Source organism: Thermobia domestica, chromosome 9, assembly GCF_964235325.1.
Source record: "Thermobia domestica chromosome 9, izTheDome1.hap1.1, whole genome shotgun sequence".
In the NCBI taxonomy this organism is placed as follows: domain Eukaryota; kingdom Metazoa; phylum Arthropoda; class Insecta; order Zygentoma; family Lepismatidae; genus Thermobia; species Thermobia domestica.
In genome coordinates, this window is record NC_137462.1 from 59,517,163 (window position 1) to 59,544,300 (window position 27,138).

General features: G+C 37.4%; 1 protein-coding gene across 5 annotated transcripts in view; it reads left to right on the top strand.

The window, feature by feature from the left end:
• LOC145694679 (uncharacterized) overlaps window positions 1-27,138 on the top strand; it is a 368,626-nt gene that overhangs the window by 189,069 nt on the left and 152,419 nt on the right. For all 5 annotated transcript variants that reach the window (XM_081771180.1, XM_081771178.1, XM_081771179.1 and 2 more), the window contains exons 6-7: window positions 2,452-2,580; window positions 11,421-11,615. In XM_081771180.1, coding sequence (XP_081627306.1) covers window positions 2,452-2,580; window positions 11,421-11,615 — 324 coding nt within the window. The remainder of the gene's footprint in view (window positions 1-2,451; window positions 2,581-11,420; window positions 11,616-27,138) is intronic.

Here is a 27,138-nt window from a genome sequence, read left to right on the forward strand (position 1 = left end):
TCCATGTGTACAGCTTGGTTTTTCTTTTATTAAACCACGTGTTCGTCACCACCATATCATGTTGCCTACAGAAGTTGATAAGCATTTGGCCCCGTTCTTTTCTCCTATCTAGTCCAAATGGTCCCACCACATTATTCGCGGCTTCTTCTCCTACTACGCTGTTAAAAGTCAGCCATTAGTATAGCGTTGACCTTACCTCTTCCCCTCTGGTGCAATATCGCTAATCTCATCATACAGTGCCTCTACTTCATTGTCATCATGGTCGCTTGTTGTAGGAAAAGAATTCCCTCGTTAGTTATATGACCAGCGGGAGACCCTGGTTTAATCTCCGGTGCGAACTCATGTAGTTTGGATTCCACATTAAGCTGTAAGTCCACGTCTCATATAACGTCGTTGCTGAAAAAGATGTTGAACTCCAATCAACCAATTACCGTAATAATATTGTTTATGTCAGATTTCCTGAAGAAAGTTACAGGTAGCGAAAAATGTGTAATAAACACTCTTCTATTTTTCTTCCCTTTCTTTAACCCACAAACGCCCAAGACCAGTTTTATTCGTTAGCAACTGCCTGAACAATACCGTGTTACATCGAAAACCTGAGAAGAAAACTGAACGAAATTCCTACAACAAGAGAACGGAGAGTGTGCCTGAAGTGGAACAAATGGGGTTTGGCTAACTGAATGATATAGCCCATGTAACGTAGTGGAAAATAAAGTGGGTCACTGGTGGCACAAGGGGCGTTTGTGGGTTTAGCTTGTGTTTTTGTAATCTTAATTCCCAATCTCTTCCTTTGGTTCAGTTTCGTAGTTCCATTTTCCAAATTGTCTTTTTAAGTGACACGAGAAAAAGAATTGAACACCACATCCCTGGTGATTCAGCGTGGAAATGTTAGGTAATTGGGTTACGGGAGATGATTGCGGACAAACCACTTAAAGGCAGAAAAATCTTTTGATACCTGGTTTTTGAGAATTATTAAGTACAGAGAATTGCATTTTCTCTGCACCAAAGAAAAAATTCTACTTAATACATCAGATTCGTTTTGATGTTACAACAACAAAACAAGTATATGATAAGTATATAACCGAAAAGAATAAAACCCAGAAAAGGGTACTTAGATCAAAAGATGAGAACTCTGCATTTGATTAGCGAGATACTATTTTCATTAATTTGCATTAGATTGTTGAGTGTGCTTCCTGGTTGATCTCATTTCCAATTTTAATAGGAAATAATTAACTTCTCATATGTGCATCATCTAAACACAATAGAGAAAAAATTCGAAGTAACACTTTCTATTCTGGATAATTGTCTGGCTTCTGTTTGGAAGTGACTTCACGTGATGTTGGAAATACGTCTAATCGGTGTAAATCTACGTGCTCATCAATAAATTCCATAGTTCCCGTAAAGTGCGAAGATGCCTACTTCTGCGTTTTGTTCGTTGTATCAAATAGTCTTATAGATTTTCAAATGGATTTAATCCTAGGAGGGGTTTGCAGGCCAGATCAGGTGTGACAGTGTCCGAAATGTTTCTTACACTCATAAAACATTTTTGAGTCTTGTGATGAACACAGTAGTTATAGTCTTAGAAAACAGGAGTCTACTGCAATTTCATCAAGATGGTGTTGGAAAAGCGGTCACTTAGAATGACAATGTCGAAATAAACATACTCATTAATGTTCACATTTACCTATGAGTGGTCTCAAGTCATAGAACGGAAAACACTCCCACAACATCACAGAGCCATTTGCAGCTTGAACTAATACTCCACACACCAGAGCAACTTTTCGGATCACACTATACATTTTCAGCTCAATACAGTCAAATGGTCGATGTTCTTGAGCCTATTCAAGACGTGCAGCATTATTGCTCCGCAATGAGGAATGGCCTCTTTCGTGGTACTCAATTCAAAATGCCAATTGCATGAAATTTCCCCTAGGATTTTTATTTTTGTTCTTCGAAACTTAATTGGGATGAATCTACATTCACTGATTGCACTAATTTCTGTTAGCTTTGGAAGGATTTTCCGTGACCAGAAATGAAACCTATTAACAGTCTCTTTGGGTTAGGTTGTTTTCATGACCATATATCTGACGCCGTTTTGATTCTCATTCTGATTAGATCATGCCTTGTAGATATGTTGGACAGTTTGCGACACACTAACAAAGTGCTCAACTTCGTTTGCCGTACGCCCTGAGCACGCCCATACACCATGAGCTATTTTCGCTGTTCTGTTACATCTTTGCTTTGACTAAAATTGACGAGCTGTTTCCATACAACCGACTGACACACATACTCTAGTCAATTTTAATATTGAATGATGATTGGTTTAATGAGTGTTGCCCGTAAAACATCTCTCCAAAGATACAGACTTACATCTAGATGGGATTACTAATTTTTTTGTCCGATGTGGTTACTACTTTCCAATCCCAAACTTTATACTTTTTGTCATTACAGAAACGAACGAAGATGAAATATTTAAGAAATCAGAACCTGAGCCTGAGAAGGACGACACGCCTCGGGATTCCTCCGGAAGGCCTTTGTTTGGTCTCAGAGCAATCAAAATCAGTGGCTCAGTAACAACAGGTAAGTTGTCTTTTCTTTTTGGCTATTATTTTAGTAAATAATACGCACGTATTTCACACAGCAGCAAGAACATACCAAATTCGCTAAGAACAGATTAATTTCTTTGACAATCCTTGAATCTTCAGTCTACCACAGGCGCCACGAATGATTAAATCAACTTGTAATTAGGCACGCACCCAAAAATTTTTGCTGGGGATCCAAGGTAGAAAAATTGTAGAGTTTTTGGACCGGGTGAAATCTCACAAGATCGCCTCTGCTGCAGACAAAAAACAGATATTATTTAACAGATGTTACGAATTTTGGAAGGGACCCGGATCTGATGGACTCCCCGTGGGCGCGCCCTTGTTTCTAATACAGTTTGCATCGTTAGTGCATCAGCCTTGCAGCCACAGAGATCTTAGTGGCTCAACTTATTCTATTACTCTTCCCTACCTTTGGAAAATATACCAAACAACGATACAAATTATACGATGTTCCCTTCACCCTAAATTTTGAGTTATCTGGTGGCTTTGATCGCATCCAAGATGTACAGTGGACAGTAGTATTCAGTTTTCAAGTATTTGATAGAAAAGTCATACAAGTGACGCTGATGTGAAACTAACTATACTTCTCAGTAGTGTTGTTCTATACATCAGAAGATTTTATAAGGATATTTGAGAAAGCAGTTTATTCTAAAAGCAGTAAACGTACCAAAACTTTATTGAGAATTCTTGATGTATTTAACTTTTCAAAATGTAGTATAGGTTCATATTAAATTTAATGAAGAAGAATTAGATTTATCATGTCAAAGAAAATTTCCCAGTATTGTTCGTGAAAAATCTTTTACAGTGTTAAACTCATAAATCACTAACACAGTCATCACGAAACTTAAGAAGTACAAATTACTGGATCACGAACTTGTAATTACTGCTAGCTCTTAACATCTGTGAACTTTACGCACAGAATCTGAACAAAATAATATATTTCATTCAGTAACAGTTCTCTAAAGAATCGAATCCTTCAACAAATGCAAAGGTACAAATCCTGCTGTTCAGATATATTCTCAATTCTAATATACCCCGTTTCTCCAAATAGTAAAATCCTTTAACGTATGCAAAGCTACAACCCTGACAGTTCAAATATACTCGACTTTAAAACCTCCACTTCTCTAAGATGTAATCAGTCAACGAATATAAAGCTGCAAATCTAACAAATCAAATGTTCATTCAATTCTATTAATAACAAACGTCGATTCTCTAAAGACTTTAATTCTTCAACGAATGTAAAGCTATAAATATCGAAGTTCAAATATGCACTAGATTCTAACAGCTACGATTATCTAAGGAATCTGATCTTTCAACGAATATAAAGCTACATATATTGCAGTTCAAATATACACTTAATTCTAATAGCCTTATATTCTTTAAATAATCCAGTCCTTCAGGGAATTGAGAGCTACAAATCTCGCAGTTCAAATGTGCGATTAGTATATAGATTTTCCGTCTGTAAATTGTGTGAATGAGAAGAGAGGAAAAAAAGATCACGATAACAAGTGAAAGTTAATGTATAATCTCTGATAAACAGAGAAATGCATATTGGTAATTACATTGGGAACGGAAGTGTTACTTGTCATATAATTATTAAATCATACATCGAATCGCAGAGTAACTTCTTGTAATTTTGAAACAATGTGCGGAAGCTAACATTGAAGGAAATGTACGTAGGTGTGTCTTCTTACAAGTAGACATGAATGCAAGTGAAATCAGGACAATAGTAGTGTGTTAAGAAATAAAGACAAGGAGTGAAAAAGAATGTCTGGTCCATCTTTCTGTCCTGTCAGAAACGGAAACTCAAGTTGTAATAAGATTTTAGTTCCGGTTGTTCTTACTCGATGTGTGGCGCTGTGCCATGCAAGTGGCTCCAATAGTTATCCTTGAGGAACACCACACAGAAGAAAAGTCCTTAACTTTTTTTTTGGTCCATTGATTTATATTGGGAATTATTTTTCCGTTTTCCTCGAAATTAACTAAAATTTTAATAATGTAATTTTACTTATCAAAGCTAATTAAATGACTGTTGCTCTTTCAAAATGCATTTGTGTTATACCTAGTATAAACATTTTAATAATATTACTTAATTATCTAAAATGTTAGGTTTATATGTTTGTGGCCAATTGTATTCGACAATGAGATCTCAGAAATCACAAGCTCTAGAAACACGCTGTTTTCGCTGATCTATTTCAAATTTTGTGTACACCTGTCAATTGCCATTCAAAATTGAAAAACGTGCCATTATTGCTCTAGTCAATATTTTAGGGGCCGTTTTGAGCCCATAAGATTAACATTGTCGCTAGGCCGTAGCTAAGGTTCATATCCTTGTGTTAGGCAACCAGTATAGGAGTTACGTATGGCGGGATGACGGACATTGCAGGCACTTTGCTTAAATCTGAATGGCAAAACCTATTTTCTGCTGGCAACTTCAAAGACCTCAAGAGCCGCAATGAGGCGTACTAGGACGTATATGGATTTATAAGGGGAAAAACTTCATTTGACATCATCTATTACTTCTCCAAGTTTGCCGCAAACTCAACCCAACATCTATATATTAAAAGCTACGTTTACAGGGTATATGTTTCTCCTTTTGTAAATCGTCTTGTCCTTTACTTGTGTGTGTGTGTAAAGGGAAACAGACAGATTTACTAAGGAAGTGGGAAGGAGAACTATGGTCATATTAGAATGATGCGCTGTGTAGACAGCGCCGGATCAGCTAGTTAAATATTAAAATTATAATGTATAAAAAATAATTTTCACGAAGTAAGGGACATTTAAATATATTTGAATAAGTCAGTAAAATAAAAATCATTACAAATCCAGTTCATTTAAAAGAAAAGTGAAAAGTAATTATCCATAGAAATCAATGGGCTAAAGAACAAAAATGGCACAGGTATCCAACACCATTAAAACCTTCCTCTGTGCACTTATTTACAATGCTAGTAACACTTTCGTCACGATGGATTAGTGGTAGAGCTCTCACCTTTGGTGTCATGCATCACTAATTCGCATGACTATAGAAAATACACATGCATCACTAATTCGATCCCAGGTCATGTGAATTTGTGGTGGACAGCATTGTGTCTCCATATGTATTTTATCGAGTTTCTTCCGCTTCCTCCCGCATTATCATTCGTAAGTGAAGAAAACTGGAATTTTCATTTTCATGAGTTATTTCCCAAATCAATTTGTGTATGATGTAATATTTTTAAAATCATTTCTGACGTTGAAGTTTGTTACATTTACTACGGTCTGTATTTTGGTGGAAGTCCCCCTCCCCTAAAATATGTAACAGATTTTCACTTTCCGATTGTTCATATACATTAATTATACGATTTACGTGGAGGCATTATTTCTTTATATTTTCAGTGACGCGTAAGTCACGGAAGCACATCATGCTACATGGTAGATGTAGATGCGGGAAATTATTGCATTTCATGCTGAATAATTTCTTGTATTTGTCTTATTCCTTAAATTGTTAAAATCTAAATTTTATTCGGTTATTTTCATTTAAACTAACATATTTAAACTGAAGAAACGGCACCATATTTTCTAGTATTGCGGACGCGATGTTCTTCATTTCGTATGTTTGTTGTATTCTCTTAAAGCTCATTTTCCGTTTTCTTACGGCATTTTGTAGATCATACAGCTATATATTTTTTTAGGTCATAAACCTCAGTCCGCTAGTGACTACCCTTGCTAGCCGCCACTGAGTATAAGTTCATTACTTGAGGAGTATCAATTAGAGTTACCAGACATTCTCTTGTACCCGGGAATGTACAAGTATGTAAATATTGATGATTGTCATTGAAATGAAATTAAACTTCTAGTTTTACGTATCACGCTTATATTCTGTACAATATACGAGACCAGCGTTTCTCAACCTATTTCCCTTTGGGGCACCAAAGTATGTTTCAAACTTTTGCCACGCCCATTTGTATGATTTTCTTCTAGATGCAAAAAAGCAAACATACAAAAATACAGCTTCTTATTATGGAACGACTATGAGAAACAAATCTCACAAGCAAATTACGTAAGATTCTTAAATAGAAAAGTATTAATATAAATTAAACGTATGACTCTTGAGCAGAAATATGAGAAAGAAATATTACCATTAGAAATATAAGAAGACATCGAACTTAAAACTAGTGAGACATTTATCATTAAAAATCTTTCGACACACCAACGTATCGCGACACAGTGGTTGAGAAACGCTGCGAGACGAATGATTAATGAAAGTGAATGATTACGGTATAATCGGTGAGACTGAGAATCTGAGGGGAAAAAAACAGGAGATAACCCGACAGAACTCACAAACACGGTGTTCACCATAAACTCCCATGGTCTGAGGAATCCGTCACACTGGAGTTGAGCACTCTATCACTGAGCCACTGTTACCCTCACAAATTTGTAATATTAATATTGTAATATTGTTCTAATATTCATTTCTAAGGAAATACAACACCCAGTCAGAAATGCCCATAGGATTAGTTTTTTATTGCAATAGAGGAGGGGGGAAGAAGGCAAGATTTGATTTTTGTTTAGCGTCCCTTTCAAGCAGCGAGGCTATCTCGGGAGAGACATGGACCTACAGTTTAATGTGGAATCCGAACCACATGAATTCCCGCCGGGAATCAAACCCAGGTCTCTCACGCGAAAAATGCGTACACTAACCGCTTAGCTCCGAAAGAGCTTGGGAAGAAGGCAAGAAACCGACACGCAAGCGAAAGCGCGAATATACACACCTTGATATACATACTATTCCAAGTAAAGTAATTATTATTGACGCATAGATCTACTGGATAACTTTATAACTAAATTAAATATAGGCTATTAAATCGTAGTGGGTGAATGAAAAAAAATCCAATGTGTTTCAACTGAACCCCCTTTCGAAAATTCGGGGGAGGGCAATGATCCTTCCTTGATCCTTTTAAATAAAACTTTTGATTGTAGTGTCCTACAATTATACCCTTTGGGCTAAGGGAGATGATGATTAAGGCAAGTGAATGATGATGGAAGAAATTGTGTAACGAGAGTGTGAGATGAATCGGGAATACCCCCGAGAAAACCCACATACACGATGTTGTCCACCACTCCCTGGGTTCTCTCCCGCAGCCGGTGCCCATGCATGCAGCTGTAAGCGCGAAGAGAAGAACCTTATTAATATGTTTGTAATCTGTTCTAAAAGTTCAATTGTACTCTCGCTAAGCCATCTAAATGATGTGTTAAGTATTACCTTTTTTCTTTTTCTTTTTTCTTTCTTTTTTTCTTTTTCTTTTTTTTTGTGTGTGTGTGAAACCTAATAAATGATCTCTCTTTAAATGTCCGTCACATGGTAGCCCTAGTATCAGTATTAAAACTGTCACAGTAATCCCAAGAACAAATTGATTGTATAACTACAGGAAAGAAAACATCTCCAGTATATATGAGTTCAATTACCGCGTTCTTTTCCCTGTTACGTTTTTAAAAAAAAATATGTCTTGTAATGAGTAGAGTTAATGAAGACGTAGTCATTGCGTGTATATTACAAGAGACGTGGGAAATAACGTGTTAATGAAAGTCTTATTTTTTTTTTTTTGTCTTAATGATGCTTAATGGTTCGCTAATTCTCCTCATTCCTCGACTAATGTAAGCAATTGAATCATCAGGTCATCGTTATCATCATCATCATCATCATTGGCGTCTGAAAGATGTTACATTATCTTGATTATGTTCACTCCTCCGTGGAACAACATTCGGCTTTTTTTTTTTTAATTATTTCTTTCTTGCTTGCTTTTAAAAGAACGAATAACATTGGTGCATTAACTATATATGTATACGAGTGTGTAATTTCATTACATTAAATGTTAATAGTTATATATAACGGTGGTATTATTGCGTTTAATTGACGGTTTTTATTATTCCGGTTGAGCGTGAAATAATACCTTACCGTGTTAAATAAAATGAGGATTTAAGATAGATTTACGTTTTTTATTTTTATCCTTATTTACTGTAACTTATTCCCGTTACTGGATTTCTGTGTTAGTGTGTCTAACATAAGTGTATAGAAGAGTGCCAACGAACCGTTGCAGGTAGAAAACTGCTTTTGTTCGACTTTGATTTCAATAAACTTATTTGCTTATTTAGAATTTGAATGTAGTGGATTTTTCATACTTTGTGACAGAGGGGGGGGGGGGTCTACCGGGTAATAAAATGCGAGGGAGGATCAGAAACTAATATTACACGCCTGAAATTTTTGGAGTTTCGTTTGTTATAGAGGAACGAGTAGTATATCGTAATTTTAAGAGGCCTCATCAGTGCGAAATCAAAATACCGCTAATTTTATAGTAATTATGTAATATCTTCAAATAGATAAAAGATAATCGAAAAGTGGAACAAGATTTCCCTAGACAATATTATTTTGCGTGAGATACCGTTATCACGACTCATTTACCTGCTTTCGATTTCCAGCCATTTAGAAAATCGGCATTTATTTTCGCGTTTCTAAATAACAGCAAACGAAAAGCTACTAGGTGACTCGTCATAATGGTTCCTGATGCAAAATAACATCGTCTAGGGAGGTCTTGATCCACTTTTCGATTATCTTTTATCTATTTGAAGATATCACATAAATACTGTAAAATTAGCGGTATTTTAATTTCGCAGTGATACAGACTCTTAATACATGGAGCTGGTAACTGTGCAGTTTCAGCCACTAGCCACCTGGCGCTAGTTGTAGCTAAATACAAATGGCGACTCTTTTGGAAAACTGGTCTAACGCAGAAGTCCGCTCGGTTATTTAATTTCTGTGGGCTAGACATGTAACCGTGGCTGAAATTTACCGGCAGCTCGTAGAGCTTTACGGAGAGACTGTAATGTCTCGTCAACATGTAGCATCATCGTGTCGAAAATTTGTGCTGGTAGAGAAAACGTCACCGACGAGAAGCATATACAGCCCACATGACCAACACGCTGTTGAAGCAGTTTCGCTAGAACATCATCGACCATCCTCCTTACAGCCCGGACCTAACTCAAAGTGACTTTCACCTGTTCCCGCACTTGAAGAAGCACTTAGGAGGCCGTCGCTTCGCTTCAGACGAGGAACTGAAACACTTCGTGACAACGTGGCTGAACACACAAGGACAGGATTTTTATGAAAAGGGAATCTTCCGACTCATCCCACGGTGCGACAAATGCCTCAACCAATATGGAAATTATGTCGGAAAATAACTTAATGTATGTACTATCTGTTGACGGTATGACATAATATATACACGTTTCACCAAGGGCGCCCATCAGGGGGGCAAGGTGGGGCGCTCGCCCCCCTAAGAGGAAATTGTACTTGGGAATATCGAAAACCCAAGAGAATTTTTACATTAGTTACAGTAAAATTTGAAACTATATTTGAAACGTCGCTTATACTTGCCCCCCCTCTTGGTAACCACAACATGGGCGCCCTTGCGTTTCACTGCAGGCTTTGTAACCTTACTTTCTGATCACTTCTCGTTTATTTGCTTTAGCAGATAAATGATTATTGTAAATATTTTATCTCGATCTACATTTATACTCTTTCTTTTCTTATAAAAATAACAATCAATTTTTTCTGAGAATACCTATAGGTGACGATTGTTAGAATTAGTAATCGATCTTTCGGGTGCATAATAATAATAATAATAAAATTTTGTTGGTTATTTGCATCCCTGGTTTATATCAATTTTCTGAAGGTTAAAGGAAAAGGATTTACCAAAAGTCTTTCAATTCTAAGCGCTTTTTTAAAAAATGAAAGTGTAGGGAAAATTCTTGAAAGACGCTTATAATCGCATAATACGCTTTTGGGTAAATGGTAGAATTACCGGTAAATACGAGTAGATGTTTTAATTGTTTATAATAAATTGTAGATAATTACAATGATTTATTTAAGCATTTTCACAAACGAGAATGGGGAATGGCGGAAACTTTAGAATGAGGAACTGCATAAGTTATACCCTTTAGCAAACATTGTTAGGGCCATCAAGTCTTAAGAGGCTCAGATTAGCAGGTCATGTAGCGAGAATGGAAGAGAATAGGAACGCTTTCAAAGTCTTAACTGGAAATCCAATCGGAAAACATCCGTTAGGAAGATCTAGGCGCAGATGGGAGGGCAATATAAAGATAGAACTTGCAGAATTGGAAATACGAAGTAGAAACTGGATCCAGTTGGTTAAGGATAGAAGTCAATGGAGAGCTTTTGTGAACGCGGCATTGAACTTCCGGATTCCATAAGCTCTAGAGTTAGTTAGTTAGTTATATAGTAATTATATATTTGGAATTTATTATACACTCATTAATAGGTATATAGTTGTAGGTGTGAGTGTTCTACCCCAAGTCTAAGCGTGCGACTTAAAACTCAAAGATTTAATTTCATTTTTTTCTACCCGAACTCGGGTTTTAACTACTTACTCTCAAGTAGCAAGGCAAAGCAACTAAAACTAGGAGTAGGGTGGCCAGTTCTTTTCCCGTATATTTATAGTTACTGGCTATTACATACAAGATGTAGTTAATTATTTTTTGAAATGGCGCATGGCACTGTGAACTGTGTACATATTCGTCTACCGTATACAATGTGTTTCAATAGTGATTTGCGCAGTAAATTGCTGAAGTACTTTTTTCTTTTTTTATTATCCTCTATACTTGTGTTAGTGATTTATGACATCGACGTGATTTATGCTTTCTTCTACTCATCTTTTGCCTTTGCAGATAATGAAGTACCCAGAATTCAATTTGTCGTTTAAGTAAAAAGAACAAAAGTAAGCTATTTTTTATTATATTTCTTTTTATCTGTTTTTTCTTTAGAGAGCACACGAGTTGAAAGGAAACAATCCACTTCCGCGGAGGAAGAGGAATCGCCTCTGAGTTCAAGTCCCGGAAAGTATTCTCCAGAAGAGAACGATAGCGAGAGGGAACCTGAACCTTCGAGGGAATCGCCGACGATGATTGAGAAATCCGTTCCACTCAGAGATTTGGTACAGAAACATGAACAACGTTCCCGTAAGTGTATGACTTTTACTTTATTTTAACTCTTTTACATTGACGTTGAATGCAGTACCTCTTTACCGTACATAGAAATATTAGTCAAAGATATCTTGCTAGAAAAGCAGCCTACATTCCTCTTTTTGCAAGTGTAAGTTTCCCTATCTATATATATAAAAGAGAACGTACAAATCCTTTGTTCCCTCATCACGCTAATACGGCTGAACCAATTTCTTTCATTTTTGGGGGGTTATTAGGATTTGGACCCTAGATGGTTTTTATCATATCACTTTAATTTTCAATTACCAGTGTCTTGAGATAATTGACCATTCAAGTGTCCATAACGTACAAATCCTTTGTTAGTTCATCATAGGTAAAAATAAACGTATTTATATGCAACCCGCATGACCGTGTCACTCGGCGGGTTAACATAAATGACAGGCGCTATAATGTTAACATTTACTGCAATCTACTATGGTTTTTATCATATCACTTGAAAGCGAAAAAGTAAAAATTATCTAAGTAATAAAGTTTATTGCGTTGCGGGGTGACCGCAGCGAAGCGGGGCGGGTTAACATAAATGACAGGCGATATAATGTTAACATTTACTGCAATCTTCTATGGTTTTTATCATATCACTTGAAAGCGAAAAAGTAAAAATTATCTAAGTAACAAAGTTTATTGCGTTCCGGGGTGACCGCAGCGAAGCGGGGTGAACGCTGCTAGTTACAAATAATCTATTATATAAAAGAGAACGCACAAATCCTTTGTTACCTCATCACGCTAATACGGCTGAACCAATTTCTTTTATTTTTGGGGGGTTATTAGGATTTGGACCCTAGATGATTTTTATCATATCACTTTAATTTTTAATTACCAGTGTCTTGAGATAATTGACCATTCAAGTGTCCATAACGTACAAATCCTTTGTTAGTTCATCATAGGTAAAAATAAACGTATTTATATGCAACCCGCATGACCGTGTCACTCGGCGGGTTAACATAAATGACAGGCGATATAATGTTAACATTTACTGCAATCTACTATGGTTTTTATCATATCACTTGAAAGCGAAAACTTCCGGGGTGACCGCAGCGAAGCGGGGCGGGTTAACATAAATGACAGGCGATATAATGTTAAGATTTACTGCAATCTTCTATGGTTTTTATCATATCACTTGAAAGCGAAAAAGTAAAAATTATCTAAGTAACAAAGTTTATTGCGTTCCGGGGTGACCGCAGCGAAGCGGGGTGAACGCTGCTAGTCTTATATATAAAAGAGAACGCACAAATCCTTTGTTCCCTCATCACGCTAATACGGCTGAACCAATTTCTTTCATTTTTGGGGGGTTATTAGGATTTGGACCCTAGATGGTTTTTATCATATCACTTTAATTTTCAATTACCAGTGTCTTGAGATAATTGACCATTCAAGTGTCCATAACGTACAAATCCTTTGTTAGTTCATCATAGGTAAAAATAAACGTATTTATATGCAACCCGCATGACCGTGTCACTCGGCGGGTTAACATAAATGACAGGCGATATAATGTTAACATTTACTGCAATCTACTATGGTTTTTATCATATCACTTGAAAGCGAAAAAGTAAAAATTATCTAAGTAACACAACGTTTATTGCGTTCCGGGGTGACCGCAGCGAAGCGGGGCGGGTTAACATAAATGACAGGCGATATAATGTTAACATTTACTGCAATCTTCTATGGTTTTTATCATATCACTTGAAAGCGAAAAAGTAAAAATTATCTAAGTAACAAAGTTTATTGCGTTCCGGGGTGACCGCAGCGAAGCGGGGTGAACGCTGCTAGTAATAATAATAATAATAATAATAATAATAATAATAATAATAAACCCTTCCTTTTTTTAAAAGCAAATCTTTATTCAAGTTGTGTGGCGAAAACTTGTGACCCATAATTCGGGAACCAAACGCCCACACACCATAACATTTCACCACACGCTTGCATAACAGATTAAGATTACTATCATGCTAACTTTGATCCAGATCGGATGATTTCGGTTGAACACGTATGATTGAACCCCACATTTGTTGTCCTCATAATTCGAAAGCCAAACGCCTGTCAATCATAATAATAATTTATACCCGTACTAAGTTTGTCAGCGTCTACTACAACGCCAAATTTGATCCAGATCTGATGATTTCAGTTAAACTCGTACTGTCGAACCCCAAATTTGGTGGCCCCATAAATCGAAAACAAACGCCTGTTAATTATAATAATATTAATTTATAGCCATACTAAGCTTGTCTAACAAGGCAGGGTACCCCGGTGTAATACACCGATTTTGATAAGATTGCACAGACATTGAGAACATCGAAAAAGAAGCAACACGTATTTTTTTTATCGGCCAACAAACGCATTGAAAGGGTCAAATAGGGGCATAAAAATGGGGTCAAAATGATATTATGTGGAATATAGCGAGAACGAGAAGAGATATCGGAAAAGTTTAAATGTACGAAGTACTACCCATAGTCGGCGCAAGGCAATGAAGTAGAACAGACCAATGCGAAGAAAGGAGAACATCCGGAAATGGACCAATCACGTGTACAACATTGTCACAATATGTTACGGAAATGAGTGAAGAGGTTGGCAATGAGCAGAAATAAAGAAGAAACGAAAACAGAAAATAAGTGTTTTTGATTTGGGTGCATACGTCGCCTGTGTGCGAAAGACTCCGATTCATCTCAATGCGCGAAGATTGCAGAACACGCAGAAAGGAACAAGACTGAACGTAAACCCCAGTTTAATCAGTGTTCGTCCAATACACAACTTTGTAGGAATCGGGATCGAACACGAGAGCCCACACAACACACGTAAGCCGCTGTATCGTAAGTCATCGCAGCCCCTGTATATCGGATCCAAAATCCACTTTATATATATTATCCGTCCTTTATAACTTCAGCATTTCATAAGGACGTGAACTAACAATCAATCAATCTGGTGGCTGGGTTTAGTTGAATTCTTAGCAATAGGAAAATCTTTGTTTTACGCTTTAAGCGATAGGAAAATATTTGTTTTACGCTTCAAGCGATGGGAAAATATATGTTTTATGCTTTAAGCAATAGGAAAATACTTGGTTTATGCTTCAAGCGTACGAAAATATTTGTTTCATGATTTAAGCGATAGGAAACAATTGTTTTACAATTTAAGCGATATGAAAATAAATGTTTCACGCTCCTGTAACTAATTTTGTAACTTGTTCTCAAAAGATATAAGCAAAATCTATATACTAATCGGAGAATCATTAAGAGTGTCGCTTTTTACTCCTGTGAAAACGAAAGTTCTACAGCTGGGCTGCATATCTATTGTGACTTCTATCGATAGCAAGCTTAAATGGTCCATGCACTTCCTATTTTATTCCGATAGAGGTACTGCTATAGATTCTAGCAACAATGCATATCCATGTACATAGTAAACCAATTACATATCATTCAAAAAGTTTGCTATTATAATTACTATCACGTGGATTATTTGAACTGTGGTATCCGTTGAATGATTGTAATCTTGAGAAGTTGTATTGGTTGCATTCTAACTACTGAGTTTAATATTATTTTTGAAATTTATTTTCTCATTCAGTTGAGATATTAACAAGAGATCATCTCGTTAAAGCTGTTTTTTTTTTTTTTTTTTTTTAAATTTAAGTTTGTTGATATTTACGTTGTTGTTCCTGAGAAACCCTAGCTAATAAACTTCAAACGTGATAAGGAAACAAAAGTCGTGTTCGTGGATTTCTTTTACGAGTTTTTTTTTTTTTTTTCATTTGCATGGTGGGTGGGTGAGTTGTTTCTGCAAGCATCTTCCTTCGAAATCCCATTACACATAGGCATAAACACTAGCGTACACTTTTTATACGAATAATACATATATATATATATACAAGCAGATGCAAACACAGTACGTGCACGTTTTATCTAGTGCTGTACATGTGCCAACAGTCCCTGTGGCGAGGCGCCAAAATTGCCCCCGTCCAATGTGATTTGGATTTTAAGTTTTTTCTCTTCTTCTTCTTTCTCTTATATTTTTTCTTGTGTGTTTGTGTTCGCTTTCTATAGTAAGGGACATCGTTTAAGGAAAGCGAGCTAAGGCATTGAAACTGAAGGTGACTAAACAATGTACGAAACTGTCTAACTCATTACGTTATTATATAGATACAGATAGATATAGATATAGATATAGATATACAGGGTGGCCCAAAAGTAGGTATACAGTCCCGTACTGATCAACCTATTGCTTTTTATAACACTTCTTATTGTTATCCGTCAGGTAGACTTAGTTTCTTTACTAATTGTTCTTAATGTATTTTTACTTATATCTTAAGCTTGGAACAGGCGAAGCAAATAAACCCATAGCTAGAATGTTATACTAGATCAATGCAGGGGTGTATACCTACTTTTGGGCCACCCTGTATATAATATACAGGGCCGGATCCAGGATTTCCTGACGGGGGTGCACCAATAACTACCAATATTGGTGCACCCTGAAAATGCTAAGTCTCTGTTCTCGGTAAATCTTTTTCTTTCAACCTTCAGAAAGTTGACTTAAACTACCGGTATTGCTTTTGCAAAACTCCGCTTTCTTTTAAACCCCAAATGGAAACATGACATGAAATTTTTAGAAAGTATTGCTATTTTCACTGCTACCTTCTCACTTTATATAGTGTATATTCATGTTAAAACGTTCTCATTTGCTATAGTTGTCACGTCCCCATTTGAAGGTTACCTGCGCCAATCCTAAAATAGGAATTGAATTACTTCTTTAGTAGCTAATGTTCTATGGTTATTCCGTGTATGGTAAAGGAGACGGCTGATTAATGACTATGAGAGAATGTAGGAGGAAACGAGAGAACCGATGAACATGATGTTACCCTCAACAAATGCATATGTCGTTGTCAAATCAAATCAAGGATGAGTGCTCTGCCAGTAAACTATCGCTCCCCAAGCGACGGCCTTGGGCGCCGAAGTATGGGGTGCAAAATTCAGGAGGAAAAAAGAAAAAATATAACTAAAATGGAAGGAAAAAATGCTCCGAATGAAGGAAAAGCAGGATTTATTTTTGAAAATTTTCTTGCGCTTCGCGGCTGATCTGTCGACCTCACTCAAATGTACGAGGTCGCCGTTGTATACTCTCGTCCCGGGCGCTGGTTTTCTAGGGCATGGCATTGCGTTTCCCACAAAAATTATTTCTTTCTTGTGATTCTCATATCGGACATCTCGTTAGAATCAGAGATATTCAAATTCTCGAGCCCGGCTCTATCTACGCTCGAACTCAATAATTGAACGCGAACCAGTGTGTGCATAGGCACGAGCAAGTGTAATGCCCATTTAGGATAGCAATCCCTAACCTTCCATGAGCGCAAGCCTAAAGAGCTTAGTAGCCTGAGCTCAAACGAGTGCGAGCCTCAGCTAGGTGAGTATAAATGAGATTAATGAGGGCTATCCTCCAAATAGTAGTGGCATACACACATTTTCATCAAGGGGGAGCCCAAGATACTAAGTTCATAATATTGTTTCAAGAGTTTTGTATACATACTTTTAATGTGGTAAATGCTTTATTTTTTCATAATACGAGGGGGGACCGAAAAGAAACTGGATTGAAAGAGCGCTGCCGTTCCTAGGCGTAGTAGAGAGTTCTCCTGCTAGGTGGGTCTAGTAGAGACTTTCCCAGATCAGTTGGCCAAGCGGCGTCTGCGTAGGATGTTAAGGTTTGATCGTATTATTGTTTGTCTTAACTGTTATCGTTTGCCGCCTGCGAAATCTTTATTGCAGATTCAAAGGAACAGGGAATATGTTTGCTTCCTACTTGGAAAATCGGAAACGAAATCTTACCAAATGCTTCAACAGGCTTTCAAGAAGGATACTATGAACCGCACACATTTCTTTGAGAGATAGTGTTGAAGATCATGCTCGTTCTGGGTGTTCTTCATCATTTCGAAACGATGAAAACACCGAACAAATCTGCCCCAAAATCATCGAGGATCGTCGTTTAATGATCGATGATATTTCAAAACAGACAGGAGTGAGTTGGAGCTCGTGCCAGCGTGAGGTTTTGCAAATGAGACATGTTGCCGCTAAGTTTGTTTCTCGCCTGCTCACACAGGATCAAATCATTCGTCTGAATTTGAGCCAGGACTTGAAAAATCAAATTGAAAGTGATCCAAACTTTTTGACCAACATGGTGACATTTTCCGAGAATTAAACAAAATCTAAAAAGGAAAATGTTTTGATGGTGTAGGGCTGTAAAAAGAACTTCACAGAGCACATTGGACGATATAAAAGTTCCAGAGTTCCAGAGGTGCTTCAAACAGTGGGAAAGAAGATGGGAGAAATGAATCGCATTTAATGGAGAGTACTTTGAAGGAGACTGAAAGAATTTTGTAAAAAAAATAATAAATTATTTTTTAGAACGGAAGTCCTGTTCTTTTGGGTCCTCTCTCGTATTTTGAAGAGGAGTTCAAACCCGTACATCCTCCCCTTTGCGCATACCACTGCTGGATCGAGATCGTTAAGTCGCTATGTAATAGGACATGACAAGTGATGAAGCAGACGGACTTTAAAAGAAGAATATATAAGGCTGATATGAACACTGAAATAGAACGTGATAACTGAAAACAATATAGAACATACAGTGTGCTTATTAGCAAATTCAAGAAACGAACAAAATTCACACGCTACCCTTCAAGTAAGGCCATGTTGACTAATGTTCGCTGTTACGTGTAAGACAACCTTCAGTGTATTATTGTTGTTTTATCCTGTCTTGTATGAATGTTACCCTGATATGACCAGACAGTGTCATTAATCCAGTTCCATAAGGACAGGATGGTCAATTCGTTTCTCCTATGATACCAAAGAGTATAAAGGGAAACTCGAAATTAAGGAGCTAGAGCAGTCATTGCCGACCGGCCAATGTATGACGTAGAAGCGGGCTTTTACAATCATAGCCATCAGGCTGAGCAAAGACTGGGAGGGAATGGCATAAGTGGAATGAAAAGAATCATGTGTTGCTAATGTTCAATTAGACATGAATCCACCAGTAGTGTATCTACAAAGCCATCGACTGCAACTTTTTTTTGTTCCTTGTGAACCATTACTGCTACTATTCTACCAACGCTAGCTTTTCTCCTTGCTCTCTCTGTACAGTTTACTGAGAGTACGAGCAGAAAATTGTGAGCCAACTTGAAAGAACTGTTCTAGAATCAAGAAATAAATTGATTCAGTTTAACGTTTCATTCGATCGCAAGGCCATGTTACAACATACGTATTGCTTAAGTGCAAAGGGTATACATATATATGAACACTCTCCGTCATGTTCGTAATGCCAGAAATGAAAAAAACTGAGATTCTCGTTTGCCATATTTTTCTTATGTGTATAATTAGTGTTCGTCACGAGACGAGACGAAAAATTTATTGTCTCGAAAACGAGATAAAAAGTCGAGACGAGAAGTACATGTTTAAATTGGAGACGGGACGAGAAGTACACGTTTAAATTCGAAACGAGATGAGAAGTATATGTTTAAATTCGAGACGAGATGAGAAGCACATGTTTAAATTGGAGACGAGATGAGAAGTACATGTTTAAATTGGAGACGAGACGAGAAGTATATGTTTAAATTCGAGACGAGATGAGAAGCACATGTTTAAATTGGAGACGAGATGAGAAGTACATGTTTAAATTGGAGACGGGACGAGAAGTTTCTCGATTCTCGTGTGCAACACTGGTTCACCTAAGTCTTAGATGTCTCAGTTTTTATTATTACATGATTTATTGCATAAAAACTCTTAAATTGACAAAAATGACTGAGTGAACATAGTAAAGAGCATTCATCAACATTTAAGGATACGAAAGACGTTACACAAATACACACCAGTAATAAATTTAGCATAAACGTTATATCACACCTTTCGTGGATTTTTCATGACTCAGGAGGATTATAACAACTTCTAGATGAAATTAATAAGAAATACCAGAGCATAATTTTTTGATAATAAATTTACAAATCGAGACGAGAGAGAGGAAAGCTTCCCGAGAATTGAGACGAGACTTATACCAAAAAAAAAAAAAAAATACCAGACGAGACAACATTTTTTTTTTCGTTTCGTGAGCAACACTATATATAATTTGTTTGAAATTGGTACAAGAATGTAACTTTCGATACTAATGGAGTAATTAATCTTGTATTAGAAGTACTTCTACTTGAAATACATAGGTCTCAAATTTGGCATCCTGGCCAAGAAAGTTCTACCATTTACATACATTTGCATAGTCTGTACCAAAGGCATACACTTACAAAGGAAAAGTAATGCAAAGGCATAGGAAAAGTAATGCAATTTTCAGGTGCCAAAGAAACTCAATTAGATAACTTCAGTGATGGATCTAGTCCAGTTTTTGAGTGACAAAAAGGACCACAGTGCTTTAGTGGTAGAGCGTTCACCTCTGGTGCTTGGGATCTCTTTGGTTCGATCCTATCTCGCGCCAAGTGAATTTTGTGTTGAACAAACACTCTGTGCATGGGTTATCTAGGGGTTCTCCCGTTTCCTCCCACTTTACTCATTCCACCATTGTATTCCTTTCTCATCATCACCATCTTCTTTAGCCTAGCCAGCTAACTGTAGGACGTAAATCTCAAAGATTTCATTTCATTTCATTTGAGTGACAAAAATAATTTAGGCTATTATTTTTGTATTTTTGTCGCTGAAAAGTTTATAGTAAACTCATGATATTACCTATCATAGTTGTGGGTTCTGGCTGCCGTCAGTTTTGACCTTCTGGATCCGCAACTGGGTAACCTTTCCCAGCTGTAACTACTTTCTTGATTGCTAAGTAGCTAAATGATGCTTTTGCTATTTTCATATTTTATCAAAGAAATCTTTAAACTCAAGAAGGTATCCAAATGGCATCCACACTAAAAATTAATCCAAGAGTACGTGCACAGGACACGCATTAACCCCTCAAGACCTCAAAGGAATAAATTCATAATAAGGATTAGAAATACCAAACCTTATGCAACAGTCGTTCTGTCTTCTGATTAGTGCCATACTAAAAAGTTCGACCAACATACATTTCCTGCAGTAGTCAGGTCTTTAGTATAACGCTAATCATACGTCAAAACGACACTGCATAAGGCCCACTACGTTTAAGAAACGAGCAATCAATGTTGTTATTACTCAAATGGTCATTTCTCGTTTCTATTAATATTCCTTTGAAATGAAAATGAACTTTTTAGTTTTACATCGCACGGTTCTACTCTGTAGGCTAAAGGAGACGGGTTCTTAGCCAAAGTGAATGATTATGAACGATAGGTGGAATGGCAATGTGGGAGGAAATGGAAAAGCCGCAAGAAAACTCACAGACATGATGTTGTTGCTAACCATAAATTCACATGGCGTAGGATGGAATAGGGATTCCTCGCACCAAACGTGAGCAGTGTTATCACTGAGCCGCGGTGCCTCCTGTGTTCCTCTGATAGAAGCCAATATAAAAAGGAAATGTGGAAATCGTGAGTTTTCTCTCTCATAATTTCTGTAGATTAAAGAAAAAGAAAAGCTTTTTTGTTTAACAAGATATCCGTTTCTCGCCTTTTTAAATGTCTGTGTATACACAATGTGGATTTGCATGTGTGCTGATGTCTGTTTCGCACTCCTGCTGTTAGTTGAAGAAGCCAGTGACCGTAGCTTGCAGGCAGACGAGCGGCTGGCCGTTGTCGCTCAGGTCTTGGCCCTGAGGCTCTGTTCGCCTGGGTGGCTCTCCAGCAATGAAAAAAACATAGCACGTGTCCTGCAACAGCACAATCATCATGTGAATTATATGGAAGATCAAGATTGGCACAACAACACAAACAAGGAACTTCCGTCATGCGGAGCCATTTTTAATGATGAAAAGCTTAGCATGGAAATTCCCGACAATTCTCCAAAAGAGGCCGCCATAATATAAAGAAATATTGCATTGTATACTTAAGAGCTTAGCTTTTCCTTATTTCCATCGGTCTTCAAAAGTCATTCTAACCAATGTGTCGAGTACATTTATGAAGCCTTTTCTTTAAAATAAATACAGTATTATTTACACTTGTACAGTCTGGTACTGCTTGGCAAATCACTCAAGTTCATGATCAGAATTCGAGTGTTGAACCCGGAAATTTGCTTATGACTTGTCAAGAATTTCCAAAAGATTATTTCTTAAAGCTTACTATACAATGTTGACTATTGGAAAGGGATAGTAAAATGCAATGCTACTATTATAGAATATACGTATATTTAGAGGTATAGAACTTACTATTGGAAGTCAAAAATAAAACACCAACCATTTTCAAAAACATCAAGCGCATAGCACATGTTGACGGGAGATCCCACAAGTACCATACCCGGGTGGCACGGTGGTTTAGTGGTAGAGTGCTTACGTCTAGTGCGTTGGGTCCCTGGTTCGAACCCTGGGCAAGCAAGTTTATGGAAGAAAACATAGAGTCCATGGGTTTCCTCGGGATACTCTCGTTTCCTCCCAGGGAAGTGCGGTGGCTCAGCGGTAGTGCGTTCACCTCCGGTGCTTGGGGTCCCTCGTTCGATACCAGCTCGCACCATGTGGACTGTGGTGGACAAACACCGTGCTCGTGGGTTTTCTCGGGGTTCTCCCGTTTCCTCCTACTTTTATCATCACCGTCCCCTTTAGCCTAATCGTCATAACCGTGGGACGTAAAACTTAAAGATTTCATTTCATTTTTTCCGTTTTCTCCCACTTTCTCATTCCACCAATTCTTCCATCATCACTCACTCACACTAGTCACATTGGAAAAACTTATCTAGAATTTATCTTAAAAACCTAATGGATGATAAGATCATACAACTTCAGAATGTTGAATTAGTAAAATAGGTAAGCTTTTCTCTCTCAGCTTGTAGTGAAGGATATTTAATCTTTTTTACTGCTGTGATTTCCCTTAAGAGTCGCCACAGAAAACTTCCATACTTATACACAGCATAGTTCGGAAGTCTAAAAAGCTAAGCACTGAAGCACGGCTTAAAGTTTATGTGAACTAAAGGAAGTCGAACCAACGTCTCTTCAGAACATGGATTAACGGTTTTTGTCACTCACGAAAGTGCTTCTAAAAGTCTTGTAAATACTCGTAGAACCTTAAAAATATAATACAAGAGTTCAACAAACTGCAAATAGCCATTATAGAGATTAATGCACTTAACAATGTTTCTCTAGTTTAACTTTTTTTCTCCATATGTGGAACATTCATGAGCACTTTAAATGTTTCACAGAGCCGGATGTGTAGACATTTGTAAAAGATTAAACAGCTTTTCTGCTACAGGAGCTCATTTCCTTTGTTGTTCCGTACAGTACCGAAAGGTATTTTACAACAAGAAAAGGCGAATAGTTTCCTCGTTAAACGGATGTTTCACACTGGGAGGAATTTATTACATTATGACCTTTAGAACCAACCGAGAAATAAATTAACACAATCTTAGCTAAATTACAAGAATTCAAATTGCTATAAAACTATAGCCCTATATTCTAGACCTTTGACGTACGCACATGTATGCCGTAGTTGTGAAAAAATCGAAGTGAATGCCTTCTACGAGGCCTCATCCCGGCGAAATTAAAAAACGCTTATTTTACAGTAATTATATGATATCTTCAAATAGATAAAAGATAATTGAAATGTGGAACAAGAGCGCCCTAGACAATATTATTTTACATGAGATACCGTTATCACGACTCGCTTATCTGCTTTCGATTTTGAGCCATTTTGAAAATCGGCATTTATTTTCGCGTTTCTAAACGGCTGAAAACGGAAAGCAACTAGGTGACTTGTGATAACTGTACCTCACGCAAAATAATATTGTCTAGGGCGCTCTTGTTTCACATTTCAATTATATTTTATATTTTATCTATTTGAAGATATCAAAATTACTGTAAAATTAGTGGTATTTTAATTTAGCCGGGATGAAGCCTGTTACGTCCTCAGACGCGGGCTGTATTTAATTTACAGTGTTTAACTTTAAAAAATTGACTTAGAACCACCTACTTCAATCTTAACATATTAAATTATAGGTTTCAAAAATTTCTGCATCTATTTAATGAAGTTGCCTAAGGAAAAAGTTCATCTCTTTCAGCTTAATGTTGTTCATTTAAGGTTGCTATCTGTTGAGTATCATTTAAAACAACAATATTAACTCTTTACTAGCATAGGGGTCAGAAACTTGTTAGGAATAGTTTCTCAAACTATGGTCTGCGGACCACAAGTTGTTCTTGAGATCTGACCTGGTTATCCTCTTAGATTGAACAGTATTTAAAAAAAGGAGAGAAAACTAGAATTCAAGTTAAATGTACCGTACACTTAAATGTACTGTAATTAAAGGTCTCATATGCACTATAGATTATACACCTACAATTTAATAAGAGTATACCATTTATTGATTGAAAAACCAAACAAATCTTGCACTGAAGAATATATATTTTTAATACCACTGTAGCTAAACTTACAGAATGGGTGAACCAACTCAACATAGATACTCCGGGCTCCCTTGGGTTTTTGCTTTCATGAAGCGTGGTTGGTGCATGTACTGTGTATTGCTAAATGTTTGGTAGGTATACCCTCGATCGTTTTCAAAATTATACCGTATACCAACCCTTATACCCTCCATTACATCCGTGATTATAAGACTCTAATGCATTTTTTTTTTTTTTAACTTTCCTTCCCGAAAAGCACAAGTTCTAGACTGTAATCAACCAAACATGTACCATACAAGTCCTAAAGTACAGAATATGTATAATTTAAGATTTTGTGGTCAATTTTTTAAAGCTTCTGCACTTTAGGACCCGTGAATATCAGCCTGTCAGTCAATTTCCGCCTGGCCAATGAATGAGATATTGGAACACGCTTTTACAATCAGAGAAACGCCAGATAATAGTTGCGAATAGTTGGGGTTGACAGTGTGTACGAGTATATGAGTCCATGAACAGTGTACTTGTGTTCGATGTGTTTGTTTGTTTAATGCCACTGTTCTTTCTGAATACTCGCTTCTTGTTCTCTCTGTGTAGTTTACTGCAGGCCCGTATCCAGGGGAGTCTAGGGGGGAGGCCCCCTAAAATTTTCACGGTAGGCTTGCAAATGAACTATAATATGATGATGAACTATAATATAGTTAGATCGGGCTCCCCCTAACTTCGTCCCCCCCCCTACATTTTGGGGCTGGCTACCGGCCTGGTTTACTGAGAAGGCAAGCAGCAAACTCGGACGTCACAAAATATCCAGCTGTAAATTACTGCTCTACACATTCCGCAAATGTGGGTCAACCCGACCCAAGGTGTAGGGAAAATTAGACCTGACATACTAGGATGTCCATGGGATACTCCATTTCTGCCAGTCCGCTTACATTCCAGAAACGGGATTTCCTATAGGACATTCCTGGGCTCTTTACATGATAATCACAGGACGAGTTTTGACTGTGCAAAAACATGCGTTAGGTACGTTTTCTTTCCTTAGTTTGAAGTGATAAAAGTTAATTTTCTACAAATGTGACTTCCCCAACAACTGCCCAAGGATGTGACAGACACATCCCATCGAAATCCACAAGAAATCCCGTGCTGGATATTTCCATTGAAGTTTCTACTGCAAGACTGAATGTTCCTGAACATAGGTATGGCACTTGAAATGAAATGAAATATTTCAGTTTAACGTCCTACGATTATGTCCTTTAGGCTAAGGAAGAGCCGTAGCTGAAAGTCTCATAGAACACGTTACTGTTTGTCCATTCGTTTGAATAGATTCAACGCTCCCGTCCCCTACAAATTGGTGCCGTGTTCGCCCTTAACACATTCTTGAAATCGGAAATGTAAGATTTAAATAGTCGTATTTATTCATATACGTACTATATAAAGAGTGAAAAAAGAAGTGCACAACTTAACCAGGACTCGAATCCGATATCCAGGTTACCGTGCTGATGCGTTAACCGTTACGCTACCCAGTCTATTTCCAGAACAGCCATACATTCTATCATTCTTGAGGTCGGTGCCACTTAAACCACATGAATTCTTGATTACTAATAAAACTCCAACTGACCAAAGCAGTATACAGTATATATTTTAAGATTATGTATTTGTGTTACAGTTTCGGCTATGTAACATAGCCTTCCTCAGACACATTATCCAAAACTGCAATGAATAATTTACAACATGGATTCTTATATTTATTCTGTATATTAGGTACCACCCGGCATATGCCTGGTCTGAATGAGAAAAACCCAGGAAAACTTCAATAGGATAGCTGACCTGAAAAATATTGTTACAGTTACACCTTTTCGACCGAGTGTCCATATATTAGGTACCACCTGGCATATGCCTGGTCTGAATGAGAAAAACCCAGGAAAACTTCAATAGGATAGCTGACCTGAAAAAAAATTGTTACAGTTACACCTTTTCGACCGAGTGTCCATATATTAGGTACCACCTGGCATATGCCTGGTCTGAATGAGAAAAACCCAGGAAAACCTCAATAGGATAGCTGACCTGAAAAAAAATTGTTACAGTTACACCTTTTCGACCGAGTGTCCATATATTAGGTGCCACCCGGCATATGCCTGGTCTGAATGAGAAAAACCCAGGAAAACCTCAATAGGATAGCTGACCTGAAAAAAAATGTTACAGTTACACCTTTTCGACCGAGTGTCCATATATTAGGTACCACCTGGCATATGCCTGGTCTGAATGAAAAAAACCCAGGAAAACCTCAATAGGATAGCTGACCTGAAAAAAATTGTTACAGTTACACCTTTTCGACCGAGTGTCCATATATTAGGTACCACATGGCATATGCCTGGTCTGAATGAGAAAAACCCAGGAAAACCTCAATAGGATAGCTGACCTGAAAAAAAAATTGTTACAGTTACACCTTTTCGACCGAGTGTCCATATATTAGGTACCACCTGGCATATGCCTGGTCTGAATGAGAAAAACCCAGGAAAACCTCAATAGGATAGCTGACCTGAAAAAAATGTTACAATTACACCTTTTCGACCGAGTGTCCATATATTAGGTACCACCTGGCATATGCCTGGTCTGAATGAGAAAAACCCAGGAAAACTTCAATAGGATAGCTGACCTGAAAAAAAATTGTTACAGTTACACCTTTTCGACCGAGTGTCCATATATTAGGTACCACCTGGCATATGCCTGGTCTGAATGAGAAAAACCCAGGAAAACCTCAATAGGATAGCTGACCTGAAAAAAAATTGTTACAGTTACACCTTTTCGACCGAGTGTCCATATATTAGGTGCCACCCGGCATATGCCTGGTCTGAATGAGAAAAACCCAGGAAAACCTCAATAGGATAGCTGACCTGAAAAAAAATGTTACAGTTACACCTTTTCGACCGAGTGTCCATATATTAGGTACCACATGGCATATGCCTGGTCTGAATGAGAAAAACCCAGGAAAACCTCAATAGGATAGCTGACCTGAAAAAAAATTGTTACAGTTACACCTTTTCGACCGAGTGTCCATATATTAGGTGCC